This window comes from Lagopus leucura, unplaced genomic scaffold (assembly GCF_019238085.1).
Source record: "Lagopus leucura isolate 7727_CA_CO unplaced genomic scaffold, USGS_WTPT01 Super-Scaffold_100014, whole genome shotgun sequence".
Classification (NCBI taxonomy): Eukaryota; Metazoa; Chordata; class Aves; order Galliformes; family Phasianidae; genus Lagopus; species Lagopus leucura.
The window spans coordinates 17,789,691-17,815,173 of record NW_024962268.1 but is presented as its reverse complement, the minus strand read 5'-3'; the positions used below and the strand labels follow the sequence as shown (position 1 = coordinate 17,815,173).

General features: G+C 45.4%; 1 protein-coding gene across 1 annotated transcript; it reads right to left on the bottom strand.

Annotated features, from left to right (window-relative positions):
- Nucleotides 1-444: 444 nt before the first annotated feature.
- LOC122182355 (myosin-IIIa-like) lies at nucleotides 445-22,406 on the bottom strand. The gene is made up of 27 exons (XM_042875534.1): nucleotides 22,315-22,406; nucleotides 21,066-21,168; nucleotides 20,472-20,628; nucleotides 20,044-20,146; nucleotides 19,714-19,842; nucleotides 18,605-18,713; nucleotides 17,297-17,413; nucleotides 16,820-16,920; nucleotides 16,313-16,399; nucleotides 16,075-16,140; nucleotides 15,654-15,767; nucleotides 15,022-15,133; nucleotides 12,389-12,435; nucleotides 12,047-12,109; nucleotides 11,636-11,755; nucleotides 10,653-10,738; nucleotides 10,361-10,408; nucleotides 8,784-8,831; nucleotides 8,511-8,602; nucleotides 7,731-7,862; nucleotides 7,065-7,189; nucleotides 6,237-6,436; nucleotides 4,170-4,259; nucleotides 3,338-3,503; nucleotides 2,703-3,011; nucleotides 2,344-2,426; nucleotides 445-1,216 (listed from the first exon to the last, which is right to left on the bottom strand). Exons 1-26 carry the CDS (start codon nucleotides 22,360-22,362, stop codon nucleotides 2,382-2,384), a joined length of 2,817 nt encoding a protein of 938 aa, XP_042731468.1. The 5' UTR covers nucleotides 22,363-22,406; the 3' UTR covers nucleotides 445-1,216; nucleotides 2,344-2,381.
- Nucleotides 22,407-25,483: the final 3,077 nt, after the last annotated feature.

The window sequence follows — 25,483 nt, the reverse complement described above, 5'->3', positions numbered from 1 at the left end:
CTAGATCAGTGCAGGACAGCCCTGCTCTGGAAATGCCAGGGCTCTGGCAGGCAATCTGAAGCAAAGGTCTGCCTGAGGAGTTGCAGGTATGCCACCTGGCATAGACTCAAGTGACAATGTTATGTCTGTCACCTGCCTTTATGTCCCAGAAGAGGCAATGCAGAGCCTTTGCTAGGACCCTGCCACTAGCACATGAGAAGAAAACTCCCTGATGCCAGCATTTAGAAACAGCCCTGTATCTCAGCTACCATCCATGTCCTTATGCAGGCATGGACAGGTTGACTCTGAACAACTCAGAGGTGAAGCCCTGCTGCCAATTACTCTCCTGCTAAGAAGATCCTGTATTTACCATTCACAGGAGCTGTTGGCTGTTCTTCCTTTGCAGTTCATGGTGAAACTGACTGTAGGTAACAGGCACAAAGAAAACACAGAGCTTTTGGTAAGAACATTAAGAGACTTTTTTTAAAAAGATAGAAAACACATAACAAGAAGCACTGCGCTACAACTTCCCAAGCTCTTTCCCCTCAGTGTAAAGAAGCATATTCTGCAGCCCAAACTCGCAATGCTTCCCATGCTTGCAGATGAACAAGAAGAGCTCACTTGTGCTCTGGTGGAGGGGTGGGAGGCAGCAAGCCAGGATGACACTGGGCAGGAAATTCCATGTGCACACAGATCTGGTCTCGTGTCAGTTCATGTTCAAATACTGCTGCATTCAACAAAATGGATGCAGCACTTTCATTCCTTACCACTCAAGCCCAGCTTCCCTTAGCACCCAGGGCAGCAGATATATAGAACCATAAAAGAAAATAGAAAACAGAAAAAACCTGAACAGAAACAGATAGGAAATCAGTAGAGGTAGCTGTGAGTGAACACATTATTGCAATATCCAGTTTGTGACTGTTAACAGGTGAGGGGGTCTCCCGGCATGTTAAAGTAATGACGCACAGGCCGTGAGGCACTGTGAATCTGTGCAGAGTGTGACTGTTCCCATCTTATCCCCTTTGCCTGGATGGTCCATGTACTGCAGTCTCAGCCGCTGAGACCATCCAAGTGTTGAAGAACATTCACTTCTGCAGGAGTCCTGTCCAAAGGCAAAGTCCCAGCAGAGTGCAGCAAAAAACGTGCAGTAAAAAAGGTTGCTGTATGTCTGCATATAATCACCCAGCTGTGCAAGGCTCAGCAACACTGGAAGAGGATGTGGCTGAGCCACTCTGACCTGCAAAAAGTCGGGAAACACAACTCAGTGCAGGACACAGGGACATCCCAATCCAACATGCTTGCAATCATCTATGCATCTGCATAGTTTCCTGTTTCCACCTCATCTCAGACCGTTCTGGGGACATTAATACTCATATAAAAGAATGAAGCAATTGAGTCAAATATTTCGGGGATAGGCCTTTCTCAGGCACCAAGAGAAAGACTAGATCGATCCCAGCTAAAAACCTTTGCTGTGAGCAGCTCATGAATTTCTGTGAGCTGAACCACACAGGAAGCTCTGGCAAACCTGTGCAGGGCTGAGTCCCACAATGAGTCAGTAGCCAACAGCACACTTGTTTGACCTCTTTCACACTGATCTGTTACAAATCTCTGTTTCTCCAGAAGTGTATAATAGCACAAAGGCTGCTTCCTCCGGACTTCAGCAAATAAATAGGGCAGGAGCAGAGCCCACTGGCAGCAAGAGAGAGCTCAGCATCCATTCCATGCTCCAAAACAATTAACACATAACCAGCTGTCAGAAGGACCTTCCTGGACCTCTTTCACATACTCCTTTAACTTGCCCAGTTTATCAGAGTTTCAGGAACCAGCTGTGTCTACAGCTGTGGAGACCTCCTTTAAAACCTTTGCTTAAAGTCTTTTTTTATGTTTTCAGCCTTCCTTTTGGTTCACTGCCTCTGATACCCCCTGGGCTCTCCATGCAGCATCTGCTTCTGATACATGCCTCTCTCTACAACATTAAGCCATTGTAGCTGAGTACTGCAGTGTGCAGATATGCTTTCTGATAGTACCCCATCCAGCCACAAGCCTTTTGACTGCAGCTTCTATCGCACTGTGGGCTCCCTCCAGCAGCTTTGTTATTGTACTGAAAGCACACCATGTACCACAGGTACTGGGAGCCCAAACTAATTTGGATTGTTCCCATTTTTCCTGATCTCCCTCTGCCATTGGTCTCTGCAGCTCTGGAACAAATGCTAGCAGTTGCCGTTTTTCTTGTTCTGCTTTTAAATGGTTGCTGGCCACGAGATGCTCTGTGGATTCTGTAGGACAGGAAAGAGCCCTGTAGCTCTCCATTTTCTGGGGAAGCTGCAGGTGCTGTCTGTCCTTCTGTGTGTAGTCTCGTCTTACCTTGTCCCATGGGCTGTACATCCTCAACGTGGAGGGCTTTACTGCAGCTCTGTACAGGAGCCATTCAAGGAAGCAGAAGAGGACTGCAGAAAGAAGAAGAGATGGTGTTAGGGGAACATGAAGTGGGTTGCTAGCTGCATCTTAGCCCCTCGTGCTGTGGTCAACTCTTTAGGCATGTCAATGAGCCAGGCTCTCCCTCAGCCTAGCAATTTCAGTGAACACAGTCTTTATCTCAAGACCACTGAATAACACCTGTGACCCAGGAGCACTATTTGTGGAACCCTCCTCTTTCCTGCTCAGGTCAGCTTCACACATCCCACAGTAGCTGTATGTGCTGGAGCTATGACACCCTTGCTCACTTTCTGGATTTCTTGCATTGCTGTGTGTATGGAAGAATGAAGGCGAGGAAAAGCCCGCTGGTTGTCTCCCTCCTTGGTTGACTTTTGCTTTTTTCTGCCTTTGTCCAGGCTCTGTTGCTCTTGGCAATTTTTGGTCCTCCTGAACCATAGTGGTCTGAGAATCGTATCTGCTTCTGCCTGCAGAGTTGACTTGCCAGTGGGAGGTCCTGGAGGACAGGGCTGCTCCTTGGGAAGGCTCTCCTCTGTGCTTGTGGAGTGTGTCAGTGTGAGGCACTCCAGGGCTTCATAATCCAGACTCTCACTGCTTTTCTGAGGGAAAGAAGAATGGATTCGGCTGTGGCTTGCAGATGTTACACACAGCCCCAGCAGCACAGCTCTGATGAAAACTCATCAGTGAACAGCTGTGATCAGCTTGAGGCAGGGGGCATCATCCATCCACAGGCACTGCTTCTGATGCCCTCACTCCTCAGCACCCAGCTGCTTATGTTTGCTGGTGTATGCGGAAGAGGCCAAGCTGGTTGGCTAAAATTGGATACCTCCAGCAGGATCTCAGAGCAGAGACAGTGCAGCAGGGACTTTCTTAGCTTAGTGCACGGTCCATGCCCCTTTCCCTGCTGGAGATCCTCACCACTCACCTGCCCACAGGGAACAGTCAGAATCTCCATGAAGGGCTGGATGCCCACAGTCTGGTGATACCGCACCAGTTCAGTGAGTGAGGCATGGGCCCGGTCTTCCCCCAGGATCACATAGCGTGCATTGGGCTGCATCTCTATCATGTAGTGCCTGCAGCGGCCTTCACCTCTGGGAAGACAGACAGGCAGAAATAGTCATGGCAGGGGGCAGGGGGCCACAATCTCTCTCCAAGGCTCAGTCATCACTTTCTACACTTGTCTTTAGAGCCTAAGTGTGATCAGAAGCTACAGTAACAAATACTGCAAAGATGCAGGAGACACTCTATGCAGGATTGTCACACACTGTGCTATCATTTGCTGGAAGAGCAGCGATTTCCCCAAAGTCAGTGATGGGCTGGAGAAACCAGGCAGCAGGATCCAAACCCAGCAGACTGTACTGCTTCCCAGGCTCACTGCCCACATTAGAACTCCACACCACCCGTTGCCTGAGGCTGTATTACCATCATGACCTTGCAGCATATTCTGACTGCTTCTCTGTGGCCCTCCTCTCATCTCCTGTGCTTCAGTCACTGTTTCTTCTAACTGGTTTTCCCTCTCACCCAAAGTAAGACCTGCACCCTGCATGCTCTGGAGCAGCAACAGTGCACCCACAGTTTCTGGCAAAAGACAAACTGCAAGCCTCCTGTCTGCTACTCCAGACTGAGGCACCCACAACAGGAGATACTGAGCATCATGCTAAGCAGATTCTTCTCCATAGAATGCTATGGAGCTGTTCCTCTATCCGTGAACAGCTCAGTTTAGGACCTTTATATTCCTTCTCCGCAAGGTTTATTACCTGTAGGTCAGGGTGTAACCTGGTCGGCTCTGGCTGATCCGAACAAGGAAGCAACCCAAAGGCTTGTCAATCAGCAAGTTTTCAGCTTCCCTGAAAGCAGGAAAGAATTTTTGAGCAGAAAGTGCGCAGCTGCCTCTGTGCAGAAATTCCCAGTCTATCTAATTTGCTACCATTGTAGTGTTCCTCATCCACAGGGCAGCCAGCATCTGCCAGAGAGTTCCCAGCTAGAGGTTTCCAAACTCTGGCTTGCTGGTTCAGGGATACCGTAGCACGCTCAGAAGATGGAGCATTCTCATACAAAGCCCTTCCAAGCAGTGCTGCTCCAAACCTGCTCCAGCAGCCTGCTGAGTGCAATAGCAACAACTTCCTAGCACAGAGCACATAACAAAGCATTGCTGAGATGAGGAGGTTAGGCACGTGGGCAATTCGGAGGTTTGAGGGTTGATGGAAGAAGTCATGGGTTAGTGGCGCCTAGCATAAGGTAAACTCCTGCCTTGGAAAAATACCAAGTGAGATTATAGCACTGGCTCTCTACTTCCTGCTGGAAAGAAGTCTTCTCCCTCTCTGCCCAAAGGACAAAGCACTACTTTGTGCTCTAGGTTAAAGGTGACTGTAAATCACCAATGCAATTTGAGACTGCTCTGATTGCTCTGTTACATGTTATACTACTGCACAGAGACTTAAATCCAGCAGCACGAAGCATCAGTTAGTAAGAATTTAAAACCTCGGTGTTTTTGGGAAGGATTTGCAGGCAAAGAACCTGCTGTGTCTTCCACTGTGAAGTACTTGTCTCTCGCCTATAGTTGAACTCTGACAATTTAGTCCCCCATGCGCTAATTGTTTCCACGCATTCTTGACTCTGTAGACAAAAGCAGTTACACAGGCGAGGGCCTTGTTAATTATCCATTGAAAAAAAGGCAGATACTGAAGAGATGTCAGCTACTGCCAGTGTCCTTTACTCAGCTAACATGCTATGCGATGTTTCTGAATAATGTTCACACTGACAGGCCAGCAAAATACAGCAACTTGTGATCTAATAAAGCTGCAAGACTCCTTTGGTTGTAAGATAAAAAAGTTACAAACAGAAAAAAGATGACAAAAGTGCCCAAATGACAGGCACATTTGGCACCAGAACCACCACTGAAGTTTCCCTAAATAAGGGACACTTGCAGTTGGTAAGAACCCGGATGAATTTGCACCCACAGAAAACTAGCTAGAAACTCTGACATCTATCCCGTCTAGCTCCACAGCCTTGCTCCTATCTCATCACTACTGTAATTAGCACTTCTCTGACTGTCACAATGCCTGGAAAGCAATAATGCTTGGCTTGGCCAAGATAGTAAAATGTGAGTTCTCAGTAGCAGAATTTCAGGCATTTAAATAAGGGTTTTCTCAAAAAAAAAGTGAGAATTTGCAGTCATCTCTTCTCCAAGAAGGTAGGAGGACATGGAATTGTCTCTCAGCCTAAAGGTGTGTGAAATTTCACCTACACTGCACTTTCCTTAGATGACAAAAAATATCAACAAAATGCCTTTTCTTTCCACACCTAGGGGCTCTGGTGCCTCTTGCCACCAGGTATTCACTAAAATCCCTCTTAACACTTTTAAAAATAACGAATACTAAATTCTGTATTCTTCTGCAATTTCACCTAAACCGAGAGGCATGAGGTCATAATGAGTTAGACCAAAAGTCCACCTTCATTCAATATCATGTCTATGCAAATAGTCTAGAACATGCCAAACGTGTATTTCCTCAAGAACTTTCCCAGACTCCGTTTCCTGCACTTGATCAGTGTTTAGGAACTCACAGTTAATTTCCTATGGGTTCCTACAGTCCTTCCTTAGAGCCATGTAAAGTTTCACCAGTTGCATCCTTTCATAAGGAACTTCACACTTACTTTTGATGGTCTGAAGTTCACAGTATAAAAGTGAAATTCCTTAAGGAATTTCCCATTCCTTAAGGAAGCAAATCCAGGGCAATCCAACCTACGCATCCTTCCTAAGGAAAAAGCAGCTTCTACCTGCCTGCCACAGCCCAAGCTGTGACCAGAGTGTGCAGAATACTCACCTTCGGCTGATCATCCCATGCAGCCAGCTTGGAAAAGCCCCATCATCCTGCACGACTTTCTGGGCTTGTGTCTCTCTGAACCAGCGGAGAGTTGCTCCTCTCTTGAGTTGTTTCATTTTTGCCTCTTCTCCTGTCTGTTCCTCTGTCCCCATAACAGGGCAAGGCCCCGAAAGGTGCAGGAAGTTATCAAAAGGAGTGAACTGAAAACGAGGAGAAGGGGAAGGCAGCAATGAAAGCAAGATCAGAGGCAGGGACGCTCTGAAGCAATTACTGTGGTAGATCCCATTCTTCAGTGGCTTAAGAAAAGATCAGTCACAAATTACCAGACACTGCTCTCAGTTCCTCGCAGGTCACAGAGTCAGATAATCAGGTAGGGTTTGGAAGGGACCTCTGGAGATCATCTATTCCATCCCCCGGCTAAAGAAGGTTCCCTAGAGTACATTGCACAGAAAAGTGTCCATACAGGTACTGAATTTCTTCAGAGAAGGGAACTCCACAACCTCTCTGGGCAGCCTGTTTCAGTGCTTTGTCACCCTCACAGTAAAGAGGATTTTTCTCACGTCTGTATGGAACTTTCTGTGCTCCACTTTGTACCTATTACTCTTTGCTTTGTCACTGGGTACCATTGAAAAGATCCTGGTGCCAACCACCTGACTCATATCTTTATTCTTGCCCTCACCATGCTTTTTAATTAATGACATTAGAAAGGGACTTTAACTTCCGATAACTAGCAAGACAACATTCTTCAGTAGAACAGGTGTGTGCAGAAGTTGGAAGCAGCAGGGAACCAGCACACCTGGATAAGAGACCCCCAAGCAGAGCCAATACCTCTGTTAGCTTGCTGCGTGGCCGTGGCACAGGTGGCTGCGACAGCATATCAGGTGCAGTCTGAGGACGGGGACAAGGCAGCGGGCGTCTCTTCCGTGGCACAGGGACTGGGAGGGAGATTCGTTCTGTAAATAGGGAAGAAGTAGATGAAAGCTGCAATCCAAGACCTGTGAGATCAATCCCCCCAGGTATGCTGTCACCCTTGTAGGAGAGGAAAGACTTTGTCTTTTCAGCATAGACAACAAATGTTAGGAAGAGAGAGAATCAAGAACACAAGTTTGTGAAGCTCAATCCTTTCCCATCTCTCCTTAGCCAAGGAGTCTGGGAAGGGGCAAAAAGAGGCAAAGAGCCTCATAATCACCGTCAGCTCCCACTCTGCATGCCATTAGGAAGCCTACATCCAGGCATACAGCCATGATCAAAGTTCTTCTGTATGGAGCGCAAGGGCACAGTCTGGCTTTCCTCCCAACATAGCTAGGCAAATGACCTTTACCATGCAAATTCAGCTCCCCAGAAAGTCTCATTTTCAAGAGGCAGAAACGTCAGCACCTTTCTGCCCACTGCACCAGCCCCACAAGAGCCAAAGACAGGGCATCATCACCTGGAGCTTACAACAAGCTTACAAGGTGGCCACGCAGGTGGCAGTGGGAGGGGAAGGAGACTCACTCTGGGCCTCTGCTTCCATTGCCAGTTGTTGACATCTTTCTCTTTCTGCCTCCTCCTGTTGGCGCTGTGCCTGAGCTCTCAGCTCAGCCACCAGATTCAGATAGGTTCTCCTGCATCGGAATCTCCTGAAAACTGTTCAAGGAAGAGTGGCGGTTAGGAAAAGAAACAGCGATAATCATGTTTCTGCCACTCCCTGGTGGAAACACACTTGGAAATATTCCTTCACCCAGTACTTGAAGCACAGAAACAAAGAGCAGTGTAGCCCCTCTGCTGTAAATACTCCAAGCTGTGTGAGAATTGTCCTCTAACCTTTCAAGCAGTCAGATCGCAGACTTAAAAAAAACAACCAAACAAAAAAAAACAACCAACAAGTTACAAATCTAAGCTCTCATCTCTAGTGCCAAAGTGCAAGATGCCAAAAAACAGTCACACAGAAGAGCCACTTTTAGCCATCTATTTACTTGGTACCCTTCAAGCACTGCTCAATAAAAGCAAAGCTCTTCTATTCAGGAGACAGGATTTCCTTGGTGCCAGTTCATGAGATTCACCAGAAAAGTTAGAGACATCACATTATATTGCCTACTTTACCAGGTACTAAAGGACACCAGTTGAAAGAAGCACCCTTCTCATTCTGCTGTGGACACTACTCACCTGTCTTCCTGAGAGACAAGAACAGAGAACAGCATGTGGCAGTCAGACTGAATCACTGACTGGACAAAAATTTTTCTTTGCTCTAATATGAGACCACAGTTGAGAGGACTGTCCTGCTTCAGTGCTCACCTTTCTGTATAACAACTGCTGCTCTTTCCAGTTGCTCCACATATTTTGCCAGCTGATCCTGGTGCCAGTATTTAAAGAAAAGTCGTGACTTTCTATGAGGTTGGAAAGAGAGAAAAGTACAGAAATACTCTGTTTGTTTAAGCTTGTATTCAATCATCCTTTGGACAGCCCACAGCCATAAAGTTCTCCCTGAAGGCAACCAGGTAACAGTTTATAGGTATAATGTCTCTGCAGTTCAGGACTGCACTGCCAGCAAGAATGATTCACACCTACCCGCATATCCAGCCTGTCAGGTCTGTACTTTGCAGTATCTCCAAGCAGCTGAAAGAGAGAAAGAAACTGAAAAAAAACCATTTTCTGCACATAGTGAACGCTAGGTGGCTGTGTTTTTAGGCATATCAAAGGGGAGGAAAGTGCCTCTGTGTTTCTGCGCAGCATTCTCTGTTCCCTGCCACTTGATCACACCAACTGCCTCTCGATCTGTGGAGCTCCTTGGGGTATAGCTAGGAGAAGGTTCCATTCGGGAACATCAAAGCAGGGCTCAGAAATAGACTTTGTTCTGCTTTCTCAGAGGCAATTCTGCAGAACCTGTCTTATTCTCAGAACTATTCTTCCTCATTTCATTTCCATGTAATTTCAAAGTACAGAAGTTACAGGCTCAGCAAGGCAAGACTTCTTAGAGAAAGTCTATTTTTTAATTCCAGTTTCACTTTGCAAGCTTTTGTGATAAAACCTGGGCCATGCAGAAAGATTCCACGCAATACTCCAGCTCTGTCAAGCAGTCTCCTTCCTCTGCCTGCAAACCTAGGCTGTGAAACCGCAGTGACACTTTTTGCAAGTGTCCTGCACAGCAAAACAGAAATAGCTATCCTGTGATTTCAGCCAACTTCTGCTGAGCTACATTCAAGATAACAAGGAACTGCATTCAAGGTAATTTTTTCATAATTGCATCCTATGATTTTTGTATCTGAAAACACATCGTGCTGCCTGCCTTTCTACCTCATCTCCATCTTGTTCATGAGATTCCTTCTGATTCTCACTTGGGTTTGCAGTTCTTAGCAATTTAGTATCATCAATAACTTCAAGGCATCTGTGTGAGGACTGGAGAGGCTGCTGCCAAGAAAGAACTTTCCCAGAACAACATTCAAATCCTTTCCTTAAGAGACCAAAAAAACAAACAAAAAAATCAGTTGGCTGTCTTAAGTGCTTCATTGTCATTATCACAATTAACTGTGGCAGGAAGAAGGGAGCAGGACAGTGAAGGACAGGAGATGTGAAGTGCTGCCCTACCTGCAGGAATTGAAAACCTAATAGGATAAGACTGTGCACCTGAGGGACATTTACATTTGGAAGGGACAGATTTCTGAAGTGCTGTGAGTATATTGTGCCAATACACATATAAACATTCTTGGGCCAAATGTAATGTTTTTAGCTTGGTGATAACCAAGTGCTGGCTGCTTAGTCAGCATTGCCTTTATTTTCTTCCCCCTGTGAGACAATCAGAAAAAAAATCTAGAAAGGCAACTGGCAACTGTGCTGAGTCTTATCATACTGAGTTCAAGGGACACCCCTGGCCAATACTGTAACTCCAGACTTTAAGCCCGTTAGCCAGTCCTCCTTCTTCACCACTTTAACACTGAATTGAATTGCTGCAGAGTAATTGAAGAAATATTTCATTCATCATACCAAACTTTTAAACACTAATTGTTTTTGTCTAGGAATTTGTGTTCCCTGTCACCACAAAAATGCATCCCCATTTTGTTGCCTCTAGTCAGTTTGCTATTCTTTCCTGAGAACCAGAGTCTCTGTAGAGCAAACTGGATAACACATAACAAAGGAAGAGCTCTTACCTTCCTTTTGTCAAGGAAACATCTGGTTTAACTAGAAGAATTCCATATCTGTGAAAAACAAATGAATTCAGCTAGGTAAGAGCCACATCCTTGATGTACTGAGCTGACCCATGTCAAGCCCACAGCAAACAATAACAAATCAGTCTTTCCCACTAGGGTTCCCACAGCAAACAACCTCATCGTCTCAGGTATGCAAACTTTAGAGAAGTAGTTTTACTCCCCGCCTGTTTCAGTTTACCAGCGTTGTTTCCCTAACAGTATCTAATAGGAACATTCAGAGGCTTTAAGATACCTTTCAGCAAATTCCTCAAACGATGGTCTCCAAGAGAAACCATCTCTTCGGATCCGGATAGTCTCCAGCAGTCCATTGTATCGGAGCTGGAGCAGCACCACAAAGACAGGATTAGAGAAACAAACATACAAAGGCCAGAACAGTCATCAGGACATGAGTTTGTCCCTCTCCTGCCCAAACCTCTCTAGGTTAAAAAAAGAAAAAAAAAATTCTGAAAGTATTTCCTTGATTAAAGTCTGAATTCACCACATCCTGAAACTCTGATGATTAACCACCTCTAGTTGAAAGCTGGAAACCACAACATCCAAATAACTTCACCTGCCAGCCATGGGCACTACTTCACACGTGGGCACTACTTACTTGTCCTTCGTAGGACAGCCTTCCACTTCCAAACCTGTACAAAGCTGTACTCTGATGCACACAGATCCACTTCCCTCTTTATCCTATCTTTTCTTATATGTTTATATATGATACAGGCCACAAAGTGTTCTGAACTCTTCTAACTATTTTCAGTATTCTTTAAGGGCCTGGATATCAGACCTGACACAATACCCAGAGACACCTGTATCAGCACACATCAGCTCCTCTCAAAGCTTCTTGGCTTCTGTTCACAGCTGCCCTGAGAGGTACTGTCCATACCAGTCCCCACATCAGAGATGAGAAGACGGATGCTAGTACCTGATAAGCAGCTCTCATTACATTCATGAATATGAAATTAATATGAATGGGGGAGAACTAAGACTGTAAAACCTGGACATAGCAATCTGTGTCAGAATAAAACCTTAAATGCTCAGAACCTCTACATGCATAGAAGGTGTGCCCACGCTTAATCCTACAAGGGAAGAATCAGACCAGCAAACTTCCAATGAGCTCCACTACTTTTCAGAAGGCTCTGAACCTTAAATCCATTCCTTCCCTGCCTTAGATTCACTTCCTACTGAGACCTGGCAGAAGTACCTGCAAAGAAAACTGCTTTTCTTTACCTGCTGCAGCAACATCTGGCTGTCCACAACACCTGGCTGCTTCTGGCTGTTGGGCTTTATACAGCGCACGAAATGTGGGTTGGCAGAATACATCCTCTCCATGAGCACCATCAGGGAATGCTGGTTAGAGCAGAGAAAGATCAGAAGCCCAGCATACCAAAGCACTGCCAGACTTCCGAGTGCAATACCCTGCAGCTAAAAGCTGCCTTCCTTCCCATGCCACTAACTCAGACTCCTGAAACAGCAACAGTTCAGGCTTCAGCAACAGCCAGACCACCATTACAGGCTGCGCCTGGCACCCAAAAATAAAGCCCTTCTACAAGCTGGATACTTTAGCCAGTGACTGGCAAGCTCTCAAATAAATAATGCAGCATATACCTCAAAGGGCAGTGCAGGGCATCAATACTTTACCCGGAACTGAGCTCCAGCAGACTGCTTTCGTGTGCTGTTGAACTTGTCTGCTCCTGGTACAATCTGAAACCAAACCCAAACAAAATGATCATCTCCGGAAGGAGTCACTGATTGCTATATTGATTGCAGACGAAGAGAGAGTAGATTTCAGGGGTGGGAAGGTAAAAGAAACACTGCAGTAGAGGCAAGCAGAAGACAGTGTACAAAACAATCAGATTGCCGTCTGCTCCTATTATCAGCCAATTGCTGCCTGCTCTTGTTTTTAACCATTTTTTCAAATAGTAAAAATCAGGCATCTATGTCATAATTTATCAACTGCCACATGGGCCTCAAGCACGATACCTTGGTTTTCATATGAGGCATCAGCGTCCCCGTTCTGGAGATAGTGGCTGGAAGAATAGAGACAGGAGTTAATTTTGTATCTAGCTTTGCCCACAGTCAACCATACCAAAACATTCAAAGCTTACTTCAAGCACAAATTTCCCCACACATACTAAATCACAGACATTACTTTAGGTTTCAGCATTTGGAAATATAAGGAACGAGCTAAAGAGTGAGGGAAGAAGATGCAAATATATTAAGCATGCAATCCAAGAAACATTATTTTCTGTCATGGAAAAGACAAGACAGCTGGGTTACTGAGCAACATTAAGTGAATTTCAAAACAAAGATCATCCGGAGTAGGCACCTAACAATGTAGAAAACAGTACAGGTAGAAAGTGGAAAGCTCACCAACGCACAATCAATGTGGGAGATTATACAAAACAAAGTAACTCAAAATTAATTCAGTGATAAGATGAAAAATTCAGGGAGGCTGAATTTTCGGAAGGATCGAATGACGGTGTGGCATGCTTTCGATGCCATGGTGTCATGTCAATCACAGAATGACTGAAATCGGGAAGGACCGCAGCAGGTCAACTTGTCCAACCGCTCTGTTCCGCAGTGCCACCTAGGGCCCGTCGGTGGGAACTACACAACCGCAGAGCAGGAATGCACTGAGCAGATTCTCTCTGATGTTTACCAGCTTTCAGAAAGAGCAGAGACGAGGCTGTGTATCTCCAGTAACAGTGTGGGGGTGGCAACGGAGAAACATACTCATGAAAGGTAGTCATCTCCAACAAGTGGAAAATGTGGAGCTGTTGGAGTAGTGCAGAGGAGGGCCACTAAGATGCTCACAGGCACTGAGCACCTCTCCTATGCAGAAAGGACAAGAGGGCCAACGGCATCCTGGCCTGCATTAGAAATGGTGTGGCCAGCAGGAGCAGGGAGGTGATCATCCCCCTGTACTCAGCTCTGGTGAGGCCGCACTTTGAGTATTGTGTTCAGTTTTGGGCTCCTCACTGCAGGAAAGATGTTGAGGTCCTGGAGCGCGTCCAGAGAAACTGGAAACAAAACTGGTGAGGGGTCTGGAGCACAGGGCTGACGAGGAGCGGCTGAGGGAGCTGGGATTGTTCAGTCTGGAGAAGAGGAGGCTCAGGGGAGACCTCATTGCACTCTACAACTTCCTGAAGGGAGGCTGTGGTGAAGAGGGATCTGGCCTCTTCTCCCAGGCAACAAGCAGGACACGGGGGAATGGCCACAAGTTGTATCAGAGGAGGTTTAGGTTGGACATAAAGAAGAACTTTTTCTCTCAGAGAGTGGTCAGGCACTGCAATGGCTGCCCAGGGAGGTGGTGGAGTCGCCGTCCCTGGCAGTGCTCAAGAGGCATCTGGACAACGTGCTGCGTGACGTGGTTTAGTGCTTGTGGTGGCAATGGTGATGGGGAGACGGTTGGACTAGATGATCTTATAGGTCGTTTCCAACCTTGTGATTCTATTATTCTAAGGCTGGTGGAGCTGGGAGTGTTCAGCCTGGAGAAGAGAAGGCTCCAGGGTACCTCACTGCAACACTCCTGTACTTGAAGGGAGCTAACCACAGAATCACAGAATTGTGGGGGTCGGAATGGACCTCCAGAGGTCATTGAGTCCAACCTCCCTGCCAAAGCAGGTTCCCTACACCAATAATAAAGAGGAGGTGATTTTTTACATGGTCTACCACTGATAGGGCAAAGGGGCAATGGTTTTAAACTAAAAGAGAGGAGATTTAAGTTAGACTTAAGGAGAGAATCTTCACTCAGAGGGCAGTGAGGTGCTGGCACTGCTGTCCAGAGAGCTGTGGTGCCCCATCTCTGGAGGTGCTCAGTGGGTTGGAATGGGGCCCTGGCAGCCTGAGCTGGTGGGAGCAACCAGACCATGGCAGAAGGTGGAACTGTGTGGGCTTTAAGGTCCCTTCCAACTTAAGTAATTCACTGATTCTAAGAAACACGAGCAGAACTGCAAAACACAGTGTAGAATAGATATGGAATTCATCAGTTACTTGTAAATCCCAGAATATGGCTTGGACTTAACAAGGATATAAAACAGAGAGAGCCTAGAGGAGAGCTGCAAAGGTGGACAGGGTCTGGAAGGCAAGGTGTGTGAGGGATGGCTGAGGGCCCTGCATGTGCTGGGCACAGAGTGGAGGAGCTGAGGGGAGCCTGATGGTGGCTGCAGCTCCTCAAGGAGTGGAGGGCAGCGCTGAGCTCTGCTCTGTGTGACAGCGACAGGGCTGACGGTGGGCATGGAAGAGGCTGCCAGAGTTCTAGGGGCATTCAGACAACACTTTAAAGCAAAATATAGCAAACAAACAAGACCTGGATCTCTGTAATTAGTGTGTGTAAGAATGGTTAGGCTTGTGGTCAGAACTATGCACATGCAGTGTTTTCCCAATTCCACAGGAGGAACAGCTCTGACGGATATTCTTGCTACCATGCACATGTACCATGGGGAACAGAACAGTTCACAGCACTGTACATCGCACCCCACAGGCTGCAGCCTTCCTAGAGGCTGTCAAGTTGGAAAAGTGTTTGCAGTACTCATGCCTTATCCCCACCCTTAGCTTTTGCTGGGGAGGGCCCCAGTTCACGTGGGATGCCCCAACATAACAGAGGGACTTGCCAGTGAACAGCAGGCTGAGCAAGGGGGTGATGCTGTTGATGAAGAGCCCACGGACATTGGCTGGCAACGTGTCTCTGTTCTTCTCTAGAAAGCCACCAGCAGTGTATTGTACCTAGGAGAAAAGGCAGAGAATCACAAAGTGCTCACAAGCTTGAGGTGAAAGCCATCTCCACAGCCTGACAGGAAAAACTGTAAATCTGAATGTAGTGTCTTGGAAGGTGAATTCTGTAAATGCACAGTGTTTACAATAAAATTGTAACTGCAGTACTCTGGATCTCAATAGGTAAAGACAAAGCCAACAGACTCTCTTCTGGGGCTGTGATATAGGACTTTTATTTTAAAAAGGACTATTTTAAGATCAGTGCACCAAAAGGCCGCTGATCAGTGTGACAGATTCCTCTAATACCACATGCTTCCCAGAGGAAGTCCCACATTCTTCAGAGGTCCTTTTTCTATACCTTCCAATGAGCTCCCAGGAAGTCCTAGGAGACAGCTCCCAGGGAACACAATATTTTTGTTATATAACTGTCAAAAAAACAGATGCTTTAACTTCAAAGCCTTATTCGTCAAGCAACACATCTTCCCTCTCCTACAAACATTACAACAACATTCTTTTAGCAAACAGTACATACCTTCCCAGCATAGTGAATGATGCTGAAGCCCAAAACACGTCCTCGGCCTGGCTGGAAGTACACATTCCCTTTAAAACTGCTGTTTAGTTTATCCACAAAAGTCTTATCAGTTGCCTGCAAGAAAGCAGATTTTATAATCAAATTACAGGGCTGCAACAGAGACATGATCAGAGCACATGGAAGGAAAGTATAGTATTGGAAGCAGCCTTGGCTGTGGAACAGCTTCATGCTGCATCCTCTGACACTCCACAGAGATCCCAATATCGACGGTCCGTCTGTGATTTGTCTGTCCTGCCTCATCAGCCACATGAGGACTCCTTTGTTCATCCTGCTCTTTATAGTCACACATCAACATAACAATTTTCTCTGCAGTATACAGATTCATTGCTACTTCCCCCACATCATTCTCCCTGTCCCACACCTGAGGGAATGCACTCTGTTCATCCAGAAGAGACAGCAGCCCAAGTGGCTTGGCCAGGAGCAGATTCTGTAGGGAAAGGAGAAACATTACATGTATCCAAAGCTGAGCAGGGTACCCACTCTCATTTGTACCACCCTTTAAGCAGCATTTTCCCAATGCATCTCTTCCCAGTGATGGAAAGAGCAACACTGCTCCCTTGGCTGAGCGGGGCAACTCTCTTCTCTCAACTCTCACTCACCAGAACAGGTTCATTGTTGCTGAAGGTGATGGTTTCCCAGGGCAGCTCTTCTGCCCTATAGGCATCCTGCTCCATCTGGAAAATGTGCTGAGACAGAGAAAACAGAGGTTTAAGCCCCCAGCAAACTCAGATAACTTTGAAAATCTCTCTGACCCTGAGTTGAGGGCACAGGCATGACTCTCTTACAGCATCACTAAAAATGAAACTGCTGTTCTGCATGCTCTCCTATAGCCTGTGAGCAGCTGCTGCTGCATAGAGCAGGAACACTTCTCAGAGTATGTGTCCCTACATTGCCAACTCAGGTCATTGCTTAACCCTTATACTTCCACTGATGGTTCTTTTGCAATGGCAGTAAAGGTCACTGTCACTTTTTACCCTGCTTTGCCCATTACCACTTCTGTCCTTCCAGTCAACCGATTTGCTTTCCAACGAGTTCTTTATGTTCTAGGTAGCTCAGTGCTCTATTTTCCCTGCCACACAAGGTGAGATAATCCACAACAGACTTACATGGTTGAAGAAGTGCTGAAGCTGCTCATTGGCCAAATTTATGCAGAGCTGTTCAAAACGATTCACTGCAAAGTTTTCAAACCCAAAAATATCCAAGATACCTGAAAGAATGAAAATGAGCACAAGAGCCTGCAGATCTCACCACACAGCTGAATATCCCATCACGCTCCTGTTATGGCACGTGAGCCCCCGGCCAAGTAGCTAGTGACACCTCTCCCATAACTTCTCTTGGAAGATCAATTCAGATCAATCCACTCCAATCTCCAGCTCCTCTGCAGAGTCAGCACGTCCTAGAACTTCAGCCTCACATTTGTTTCAGATCAGCTAATTGCCAGCACTTTCTGGTGCCGTACAGATTTAATGCCGCTCACTAGTCTCTCCAGCATGGTCGTGTCCCTTATGCAACTCCATGAAATTGTGCATTCCTTTGTCATGGCACTTGAGATCAGATGAAGGAGCAACGCAGGCAGAACTCACCTATCTCCCTCAGCTCTACTTCAGGATCCACATTCTCAGCCAGCAGCTCATTGATCTTGCAAACAATCCAGCCAAATACTCGGCCATATGCCACCTTGGCAATGGAGTCCCGAGCATCTGCATGGAGAGAACAAGCGATGCACTGAAGGGCTCCGAGGAAGGTAGAGACCACAGCACCAAAGTTGTCTCAATATATTCCCTTCTACAAGGTCTTGAGTTCTAAAAACTACCTTAAACATCAAGATTAGGTGTGTCTGATCATCCCTGCCCCCTGCAAGCTGCTGCTGTCAATTGGTCAAGAGCTCATACAGAGCTCTTCCATTCAAAAGTTTTCATTATCTTTCTACAAGACCAAATATGGCATACTAGGGTATTTTTGAGGCTATCCAAAACAGAAACAAAACCTAATTTCCCAAAAAGTCCCTCCACTTTTTAGAATATCCAGACTTGCTTTCTTCTCTGGCAGTTAAATTAGTACAGTCCTGCTAAATGACCCAGAAGCTCCATCTTGTTCTTAGAAAATCAAATGGTTCTGCAGCAAACAATTGAACTTCTTTTTAATCCAATAGCTAACACCGAAAATAGTGTGTGCAAGAGGAGGATGCTATTGATGAAAAATTTGCTGACCAACTCAACACGTACCTACTGATGAGAGATGGTTATGCTATTGTCTAGATATAAGCAAGAGAAGATATTTGAGAAGCAGAACTAAATAATTCTGTTTCCAGTTTTGCCTTTTCAACTTGTTTTAAGCAATAATCTGAAGTATTGGCATTTAGTGTTTGTTTTTAAAAAAACATCTTGTATTTCAACTGAATCTTGTTGTGAAAATTATTTTCTTGTTAGTTTTTTTTACTGAAAGGAAAATAACACCTTACACTTACCACACTTCCCTTTCATTTGACTTCTCTGATATTGTGCTGTCTTACCGATTCTCTCTCTCTCCAGCAACCTTCTAAAGCTCTGCACACTGCCAAAACTGTGCAGCAGTAGCCTTTCCCTCTTTTGTACAAACACCTACATTTATCTTCTAGTCTAGATTTGAGGGAGAAAGTAACGATAATTCCTTGGTCTCCCACTTAATCTCTGCAGTCTCTTTGGGGTCAAACAAAGAGAGGCCAGCATTCATGATCCCAGCTGTTAGTAAGAGACCAAGCAGATAAGCTTGCCTCTGTGCAAGCAGAAGAAGGAAGTGGCACAGACAGACATTCTTGTTCCTAAGGAGTTGCACATGTGCAGGGACACCCATCAAACAACTCTGGGTCATTCGTTCAAGCCAGCACATCTGTGATTCATTATGTTTCTTACCTTCTGCCTGCTGCTGGGTGTGAAAACGCTGTATCTGCTCTCCCCGGGTCACTGACATTGTGCAAACGAGGCATTTCAACAATTCATCCTCCTGCACTCCAAACTGACCCTGGGAAAGGGAAAACAGATCAGGAGGCAATAACGAATCCTCATTCTATATGTGAGGATTGTATCTATATCATTACCGACCCAGTGTAAGGGGATGCATCTTGCAGAACCAGAGTCAGATACATGCTCTGAGATGCACATTATCTTATCCAGGGTGTAAGATCATTTTCTGAATACTTTCCATTTGCTTCTCCCAGTGGTGCCACCTGTCACCTTATTTGCGTGCCACATCAGTCCAGGCTGAATGACTTATGGAATAGCACCACACCAAGGTGACTGTGCACAGAGATCAGCCATGTGAACCCACAAGAAAACAAAGGGAACAAAGGGAACTCAGATGCAGTTGAACTCTCCAGTAATTACTTTAACAGGAATTCCCCCTTCTGTAGGCAAAAACCAAGAAGCAGATTTTAAAAACAAAGACAAAAAGAAGTTGGCTGCTGAACAGATGCATGTGGTTAATTCAGGTATGCTGTAGGAGGAACACAGATGAAGAGATGAAACACAAAACCAAGCGTGCTGGAATTTCTAACAGATCAAAATAAAAAGACATGGAGAAAGCAAAAATATTTTTTCTGTACTGTGCTGTTAGTAAAGCACTATAATGCATCCATCTCATATACTAAAGATCAGATAGGCCTAGGGAATATCTGCTTTTTAATCTGATAATTTCATGTAAAAATAGTAGAAAATGTAACTCAAGATTATCAACAAAAGTGACTGCAGTTAAGGTGTCATCCTTGGACAGGATTTACATAGATACACGAAGCCAGTGTTCAGATACCACATATCCAAATTTCTCCAAGGTCCCACACTTAGTGAAACATGGAATCGGATTTTAAAACGTTTGCATTGTGTGAAGTCAACAAGGCATGTGTAGTATCTCCAGATGCAAAACACTAGTCCTAGACGAGAAAGAGAACCTGGGAAGTGTTTCTTTGGGTACCAATGGCAGTGAACACAAGGCAATCAGAGGGACACACTGCAAAACTGTGACTCACCGCTGCAGCCTTCAGCCACCCCTGTGAGCTTTCACTCACTTTTAGAGACCCATTGCTCTCCTGAGGCTCGAAGGTCACATTGCCCAGTGACAACACACCAGCCAGGATTGCCTGCATATCCACTTGTTCCTAAAACACACATGAGGGGTGACTGAAAATCTATTAGTATGTAAAATACAAAACGTGGAGACCCCAGAAGGAGAAAAGGTGAAGGAAAGGCATGGGCAGCCTGTGGGAAAAGCTCTAGCTGTACACAAAGTGTAACAAATTCAAGTGTTTTGGAAGCAAGATGGAAAATTCAGGTATAAACAAAGCAATCCCAGAACTGACCTGCTCTTGGAAGCCCACCATGTCAAGGGCATTGCACACCTCCTGGTATTTCTGCTTCCAGTGCTGAGATACATCCTCCGTACCAAACCATTTGCTTATGTACCTGAGAAAGTATACAAAATCATAACAAAATCAGTGCAGCAATTCAGTTCTACTCCAAATAAAGCAGATCAGTGGCGGCTGAGATCTGAAAGAAATAAAAATCTTTTCTAAGGTAATGCAACACAGAAGAGATCCAGATCTATCAGCTTTCATGATGACTTGTAAGATCTCTTTATAAACACCCATTCAGATCCCACTTCAGCTTCCTTTATTTTATTTACCTGTACCAGGCTCCATCCCCAATGGCAGAACTGTAGGCTCCATTCCACTACTTTCCCTTCCACTCCCCATCACGAAGACTAAACCAAGATCTGACTTTGAAGTACCTATAGAGTGAAGGATCCAATAATCCATACATCTCCTTTTGCTCTGAAGACAGTCCAGCAAACATGTAGTAGAAGATATGAAAATTCCTCTCGCCAGTATCTTGTTGCACCACTCGTGACTTCTCCAGCAGATACTCACTCAGCTTGGCACCTCGCACTGCACACAAGGAGGTAACAGGCTGTATTTTGCACAAGGAGACATGAAGTTGACTGAGCTGCCCACATCTCTGCACTACTGAGAGAAGCACGGAGTTCCCTGAAACAAGTCTTGCATACAACTTCTCTGGGCTGCCCAACACGCTGGAAATGGGCTCCTCCATGCTTCCCATGTTCTCAAAGATATCTACTCACCTCCTTTAATCACAACAGAGTCATCAGACACCACTGACCATTGCTGATATCTCCCCCGCATCATCGCCCCAGTATTCTTCCCTTACTCCCCCATCATTCAAACCCAGGTCTCATCTCAAACCTGTGGCTGCTACAGAATTCTCTTTACATGCACACCCTTTCCACAAAGAATCAAATAACAAAATCTTACCCTCCTTAATTTTCAGCTACTCAGTCCACTCCCTCAACTGCCCTTGACTTTACCTGTATTGTTCTGGAAACGCAGCTGTATGTATTTTCCAAAGCGGCTGCTGTTGTCATTCATCACAGTCTGGGCATTGCCAAAAGCTTCAAGCAATGGGTTTACCTACAAGATGTATACAGACAGAAAATGCATTCTTCAAACTAAGCGATCCAATCCAACTTGTTTGGAAAGGGTTAGCTTTAGCATTTTCTGCTTAACATTCTGATGGAACAGGAAACACTCCATGAACACTCAAAAATGTATATTTTATCATATTCTGGGAAAAAAAAGTCTGCAAGAGGCAAACGTGACAAAGACTAAGCAGAAATTACTGTAAATAATCACAAAAAGGGATGGACTATCAACTCATTTGTTAAGGTAATGTTGGTATAACAGACTTTCCCAGGAATCTGGTATGGCACCACTAGATTATTTGTCTGCTAACCAACAATAAGCCAATACACACAACACTCATTTTTTTTTTTTACATTTTTTTTTACTTTTTCTTTTTACACTTTTTTAAATTTTTTTTTTTTTTAAATGTAAGCACGATAAAATACCTAATGGTATCTGTAGACAGCATAAGGATCAGAACAGTGAATTATGAAGAAACTGAAAGAACAATCAGACCAGCTTGGGTCTGATTCCACCACAGATGTCTGAAACAGACTTTAAAATGGAGCAGTCCAAGAACTCATTCCACTTAATCCATCAACTGGAAGTGTAGGATATGATTTGCTCAAAATAAAACTCCTCTGGGAGCAAGTCAAGACCAAACAGCCATGTTTCAAAATCAGCTAGCAAAAGTTATGAAAACAGTAAAGATTAAGTCACTGAGTTAGCAAGTATGTGTCTGACTGTAAGTATAACTAGCCAATGAAAGGTTACTGAAGGCTGTGCAGATTCTCCATCTCCGGCTTTCATTAAATCAATATTTTATTTCTCTAATAAAAATATTGTTCCATCTCAAACAGGAAATGATTCAGAAAATAAACCCCTACTTTCTTGTTGCAGACATCATGCTAAACAATCACAATAGTTCTGTTCCATTTGGGAACCAAAACATCACATTCCCAGCAATCCTGCCAACCCTTCTAACTTGTGGTCAGCTGTTTCATCATCCTTCCCCCTATTTTCCTAAAATCTGTCTTAATGTTTCGCTCCTCAGCTCAGTGGTGATGATTCACCAGGAGGTTCTCTGAGCTTGGTGCTAGCTGCCTCACAGCAGTGCTACTTCTGCATCTACAACAAGACCCCCCCAGCACCTACCTGAAGGATCTGCTGCTCCAGCTGCGAGTTGCCTTTGCACAGGTTCATTATGTGCTGCAACAGTAGCTTTGTACTCTCTGTTTTCCCTGCACCGCTCTCTCCGCTGCAAAGAAGTGAGGAAATTCCAGTTGCCATAAAGTACAATTGCTCTGACCCTCATGTCTTAATGTCCTATTGCTTGAGCATGCAATCCAGCAGTTTTACACCTTTTTCAGCTGTAACAGTGGGTTCCACAGTGTACTGGTTTCTGCCCGGAGTTTTTCCCCCTTTACCAGGAAGTACAGAAATACTTCATGCTGTCATTACTGGATGGGACACATAGAAGAGTTCACTTGATCTGCTTCTTAATGGTCTGTTAATACCTAACAATCCCCCTCAGAAGTGTTCTGATTCACCAACTGCCTCATATATGCTGGGGTCAACAGATTCCTGCTTCTATGGACTATTTGCCCCATCTCACATCCAGAAGTGAGCAATTGATCTTGTGATACTGCTGCAATCTCAAATCTCAGGCTCTTTATATGCTTCAGCTGGTTGATAATGCTGGCCTATAGCTGCAGAGCTGCCGTCACACCTACAGCAGCAATGCTGCACGTCATTTTGGCATCGCACAGACTCAGCACTCCACCTCCAAGTCAAATAAGTAGCAAATAGTCAAATAGTAGAAAGCACAGTTTCCCGACCTACGGGAGAGGGAATGTCCAGTCAAGGACACACTGCCTCACCGACCAACAGCATCACACTGGCACGCAACTTCAGCATCTGCAGAGTAAAATAAAAATGCAGGAAACGATGCAGGTATATGTGAGGGCTGGTCTCTGTTTACACACCTGACCTTTGAGCATCAGGTGTGGCTTTGCTGCTTCACAACTTCCAGTAACTCCGTGCTTGCACCTGGCACGGGCTGCTAAATACCTCAAGCTCTAAGATGAATACCTGATCCCAAGCATGTATTGAGCCATCATCACCTGAATATGGGAAACCAAAACAAGACCATATGCTATCCAGCACTCCTGCCACACAGATAAGATGATCTCTGATTGTCATAGAATAGTTTGGGTTGGAAGGTACCTTTAAGATCACCTAGTTCCAAACTCCTACAATAGGCAGGGACACTTCCCTCTGGACCAGGTTGCCCACAGCCCCATCCAGCCTGGATTTGAATACCTCCATGGAAGAGACACCCACAACCTCTGCACAACCTGTTCCAATGTCTCATCACATTCACAGTAAAGAATTTCTTCCTAACATCTAATCTAAATCCACCCTCCTCCAGATTAAAGCCATTTCCCCTTATCCTGTTGCTAGATCCCTTAGCAGAAGTCCCTCCCCGGCTTTCTCGTAGAGCCCTTTCAGGTACTGGAAGGCTGCTATGAGGTCCCCCTGGAGCCTTCTCTTCTACCCCGGCTCTCTCAGCCTGTCCCATAGTGGAAGTGCCCCAGCCCTCTGATCATCTTTGTGGTCCTCCTCTGGATCTGCTCCAACAACTCCACATCCCTCATGTTAGGGGCTACAGAACTGGACACAGTTCTTGGAGACTTCCTTCCTCCACAGAAGCACTGTCATTCAGCACTCCCCCAGGTCAAGCTCCCCCTTATGTTCTTAAAAAAGGGCAACAGCTCTGCCAAGTCCTGCAAGCTCACTCTCCAGCTGTGGGTATGTAACTGCCCCAGGCTGTGAAGAAAAGCAAAGTCATCTCCAGGAGACCCATGTGCTGTTCCACAGCATACTGATGCTGTGACTAATGCTAGCGAATCTCAGCCAGTGGAATCTGCAGCTCAAGAAAACTTGATTGCAACGAACTTTTGTCACCCAGGGGGCAGGTGCTGTGTTCAACATCAGTTATAACCTCTGAAGTAAGTCATCCAGATCTCCCAGAATAAGCTGAAGCGAACAAAAAGAGAACAGAAAGGGCAGGAAGGCAATGTGTGTATCCTAGAGAAAAGTACATGGGTTCATGCCTTGCTAGAAGTGGGCAACTGCAATGCAGAAGCAACACAAGCACAAGGAATAGTAGAACGTGGTGTATCGCTACACTGTTCTGATAAACTCCGGTGTAACAAGAGTGACATCAACCTCCACACCCAAAGCTTTGCTCAAAGTAGGCAATCTTGCTATTGGGTGTTTTACCACTTGCAGATAGTAAAACCATGAACTTCCTGTTACAACAACATACTTAACAGGATTGCAAGGTGCATGACAGTTGCTTGAGCTGTCATTTCTGAGACCACAAACCGCTCTCAGAAAATAACAAGACCACTGCCTCACTGGGAAACACCTACAGGTCACTCATTTTGTCTTCTACCTCCTTAGACAAATCCTGTGACTTTTCTCAAATCCTAAGAACTCCACCAGCAGCACCTTTCCCACCTGCAGACTCACAGCCACCACATCCTTCTGCTTCATAAGAGCACTTCAATGTGCTGTTGGCCTGCAGGCTGTTGAAATGAGCAGGGCTGAAACCTGAGGTCTGTTCCAAGTTCCAACTGCAAAACCCAGTAATGATTCAGTAAGTCATTTCCATACAGCGTAGCATGAAAATGATCAGAATGCTGACATAAAGAAGGAAACACTAAATCAAGCAGCTGGCAACTAACATATCAACCCAAAAGACATTTAAAGCCTCTACAATCGTCAAAACAGAAAGTTATCTGGTGATTAAAGGCTTCTTTTGCTAGTCAATACTGTCAGAGACTTTCTCTGCTAGATGATGCTATCTGCTGCCCTGAAGATGAGAAACAATAATGACATAATGAAGGGAAATACTCATGATATTGGATCACAGCCTTGTGATACAGGAACTCATTTCTCTCCTGTTCCACAGAATTCTCACAACAATACAGAATCACAGAATTGTTTCAGTTGGATAGGACGCTTAAAGGTCACCTGGCTCAACTCCCCTGCAGTGAACAGGGACGCCCACAGCTCCATCAGGTGCTCAGAGCCCCTCCATCCTGACCTTGGGTGGCTCCAGGGATGGGGCATCCACCATTCTCTCGGGACAATCTGTGCCAGTGCCTCATCACCCTAAATGTAAAAATCTTCCTTATATCCAACATAAATCTCCCTTCTTTCAGTTTGAAGCCATTTCTCCTTGTCCTTTCACTTTCTTTTCTGTAGCTCCCCATTAGACAGAGACAGGCCGCCCTCAGGTCTCGCTCAGCCTCCT

Excerpts from the sequence above, each read along its gene's own strand:
- LOC122182355 (XM_042875534.1), bottom strand. The coding sequence starts at position 22,362 with ATGAACCTGTGCAAAGGCAACTCGCAGCTGGAGCAGCAGATCCTTCAG. Across the intron at positions 18,714-19,713 it reads GGTGGCTGAAGGCTGCAGCG|GGTCAGTTTGGAGTGCAGGA; the intron begins GTGAGTCACAGT and ends TCCCTTTCCCAG. Across the intron at positions 10,409-10,652 it reads TTTGAGGAATTTGCTGAAAG|ATATGGAATTCTTCTAGTTA; the intron begins GTATCTTAAAGC and ends TGTTTTTCACAG.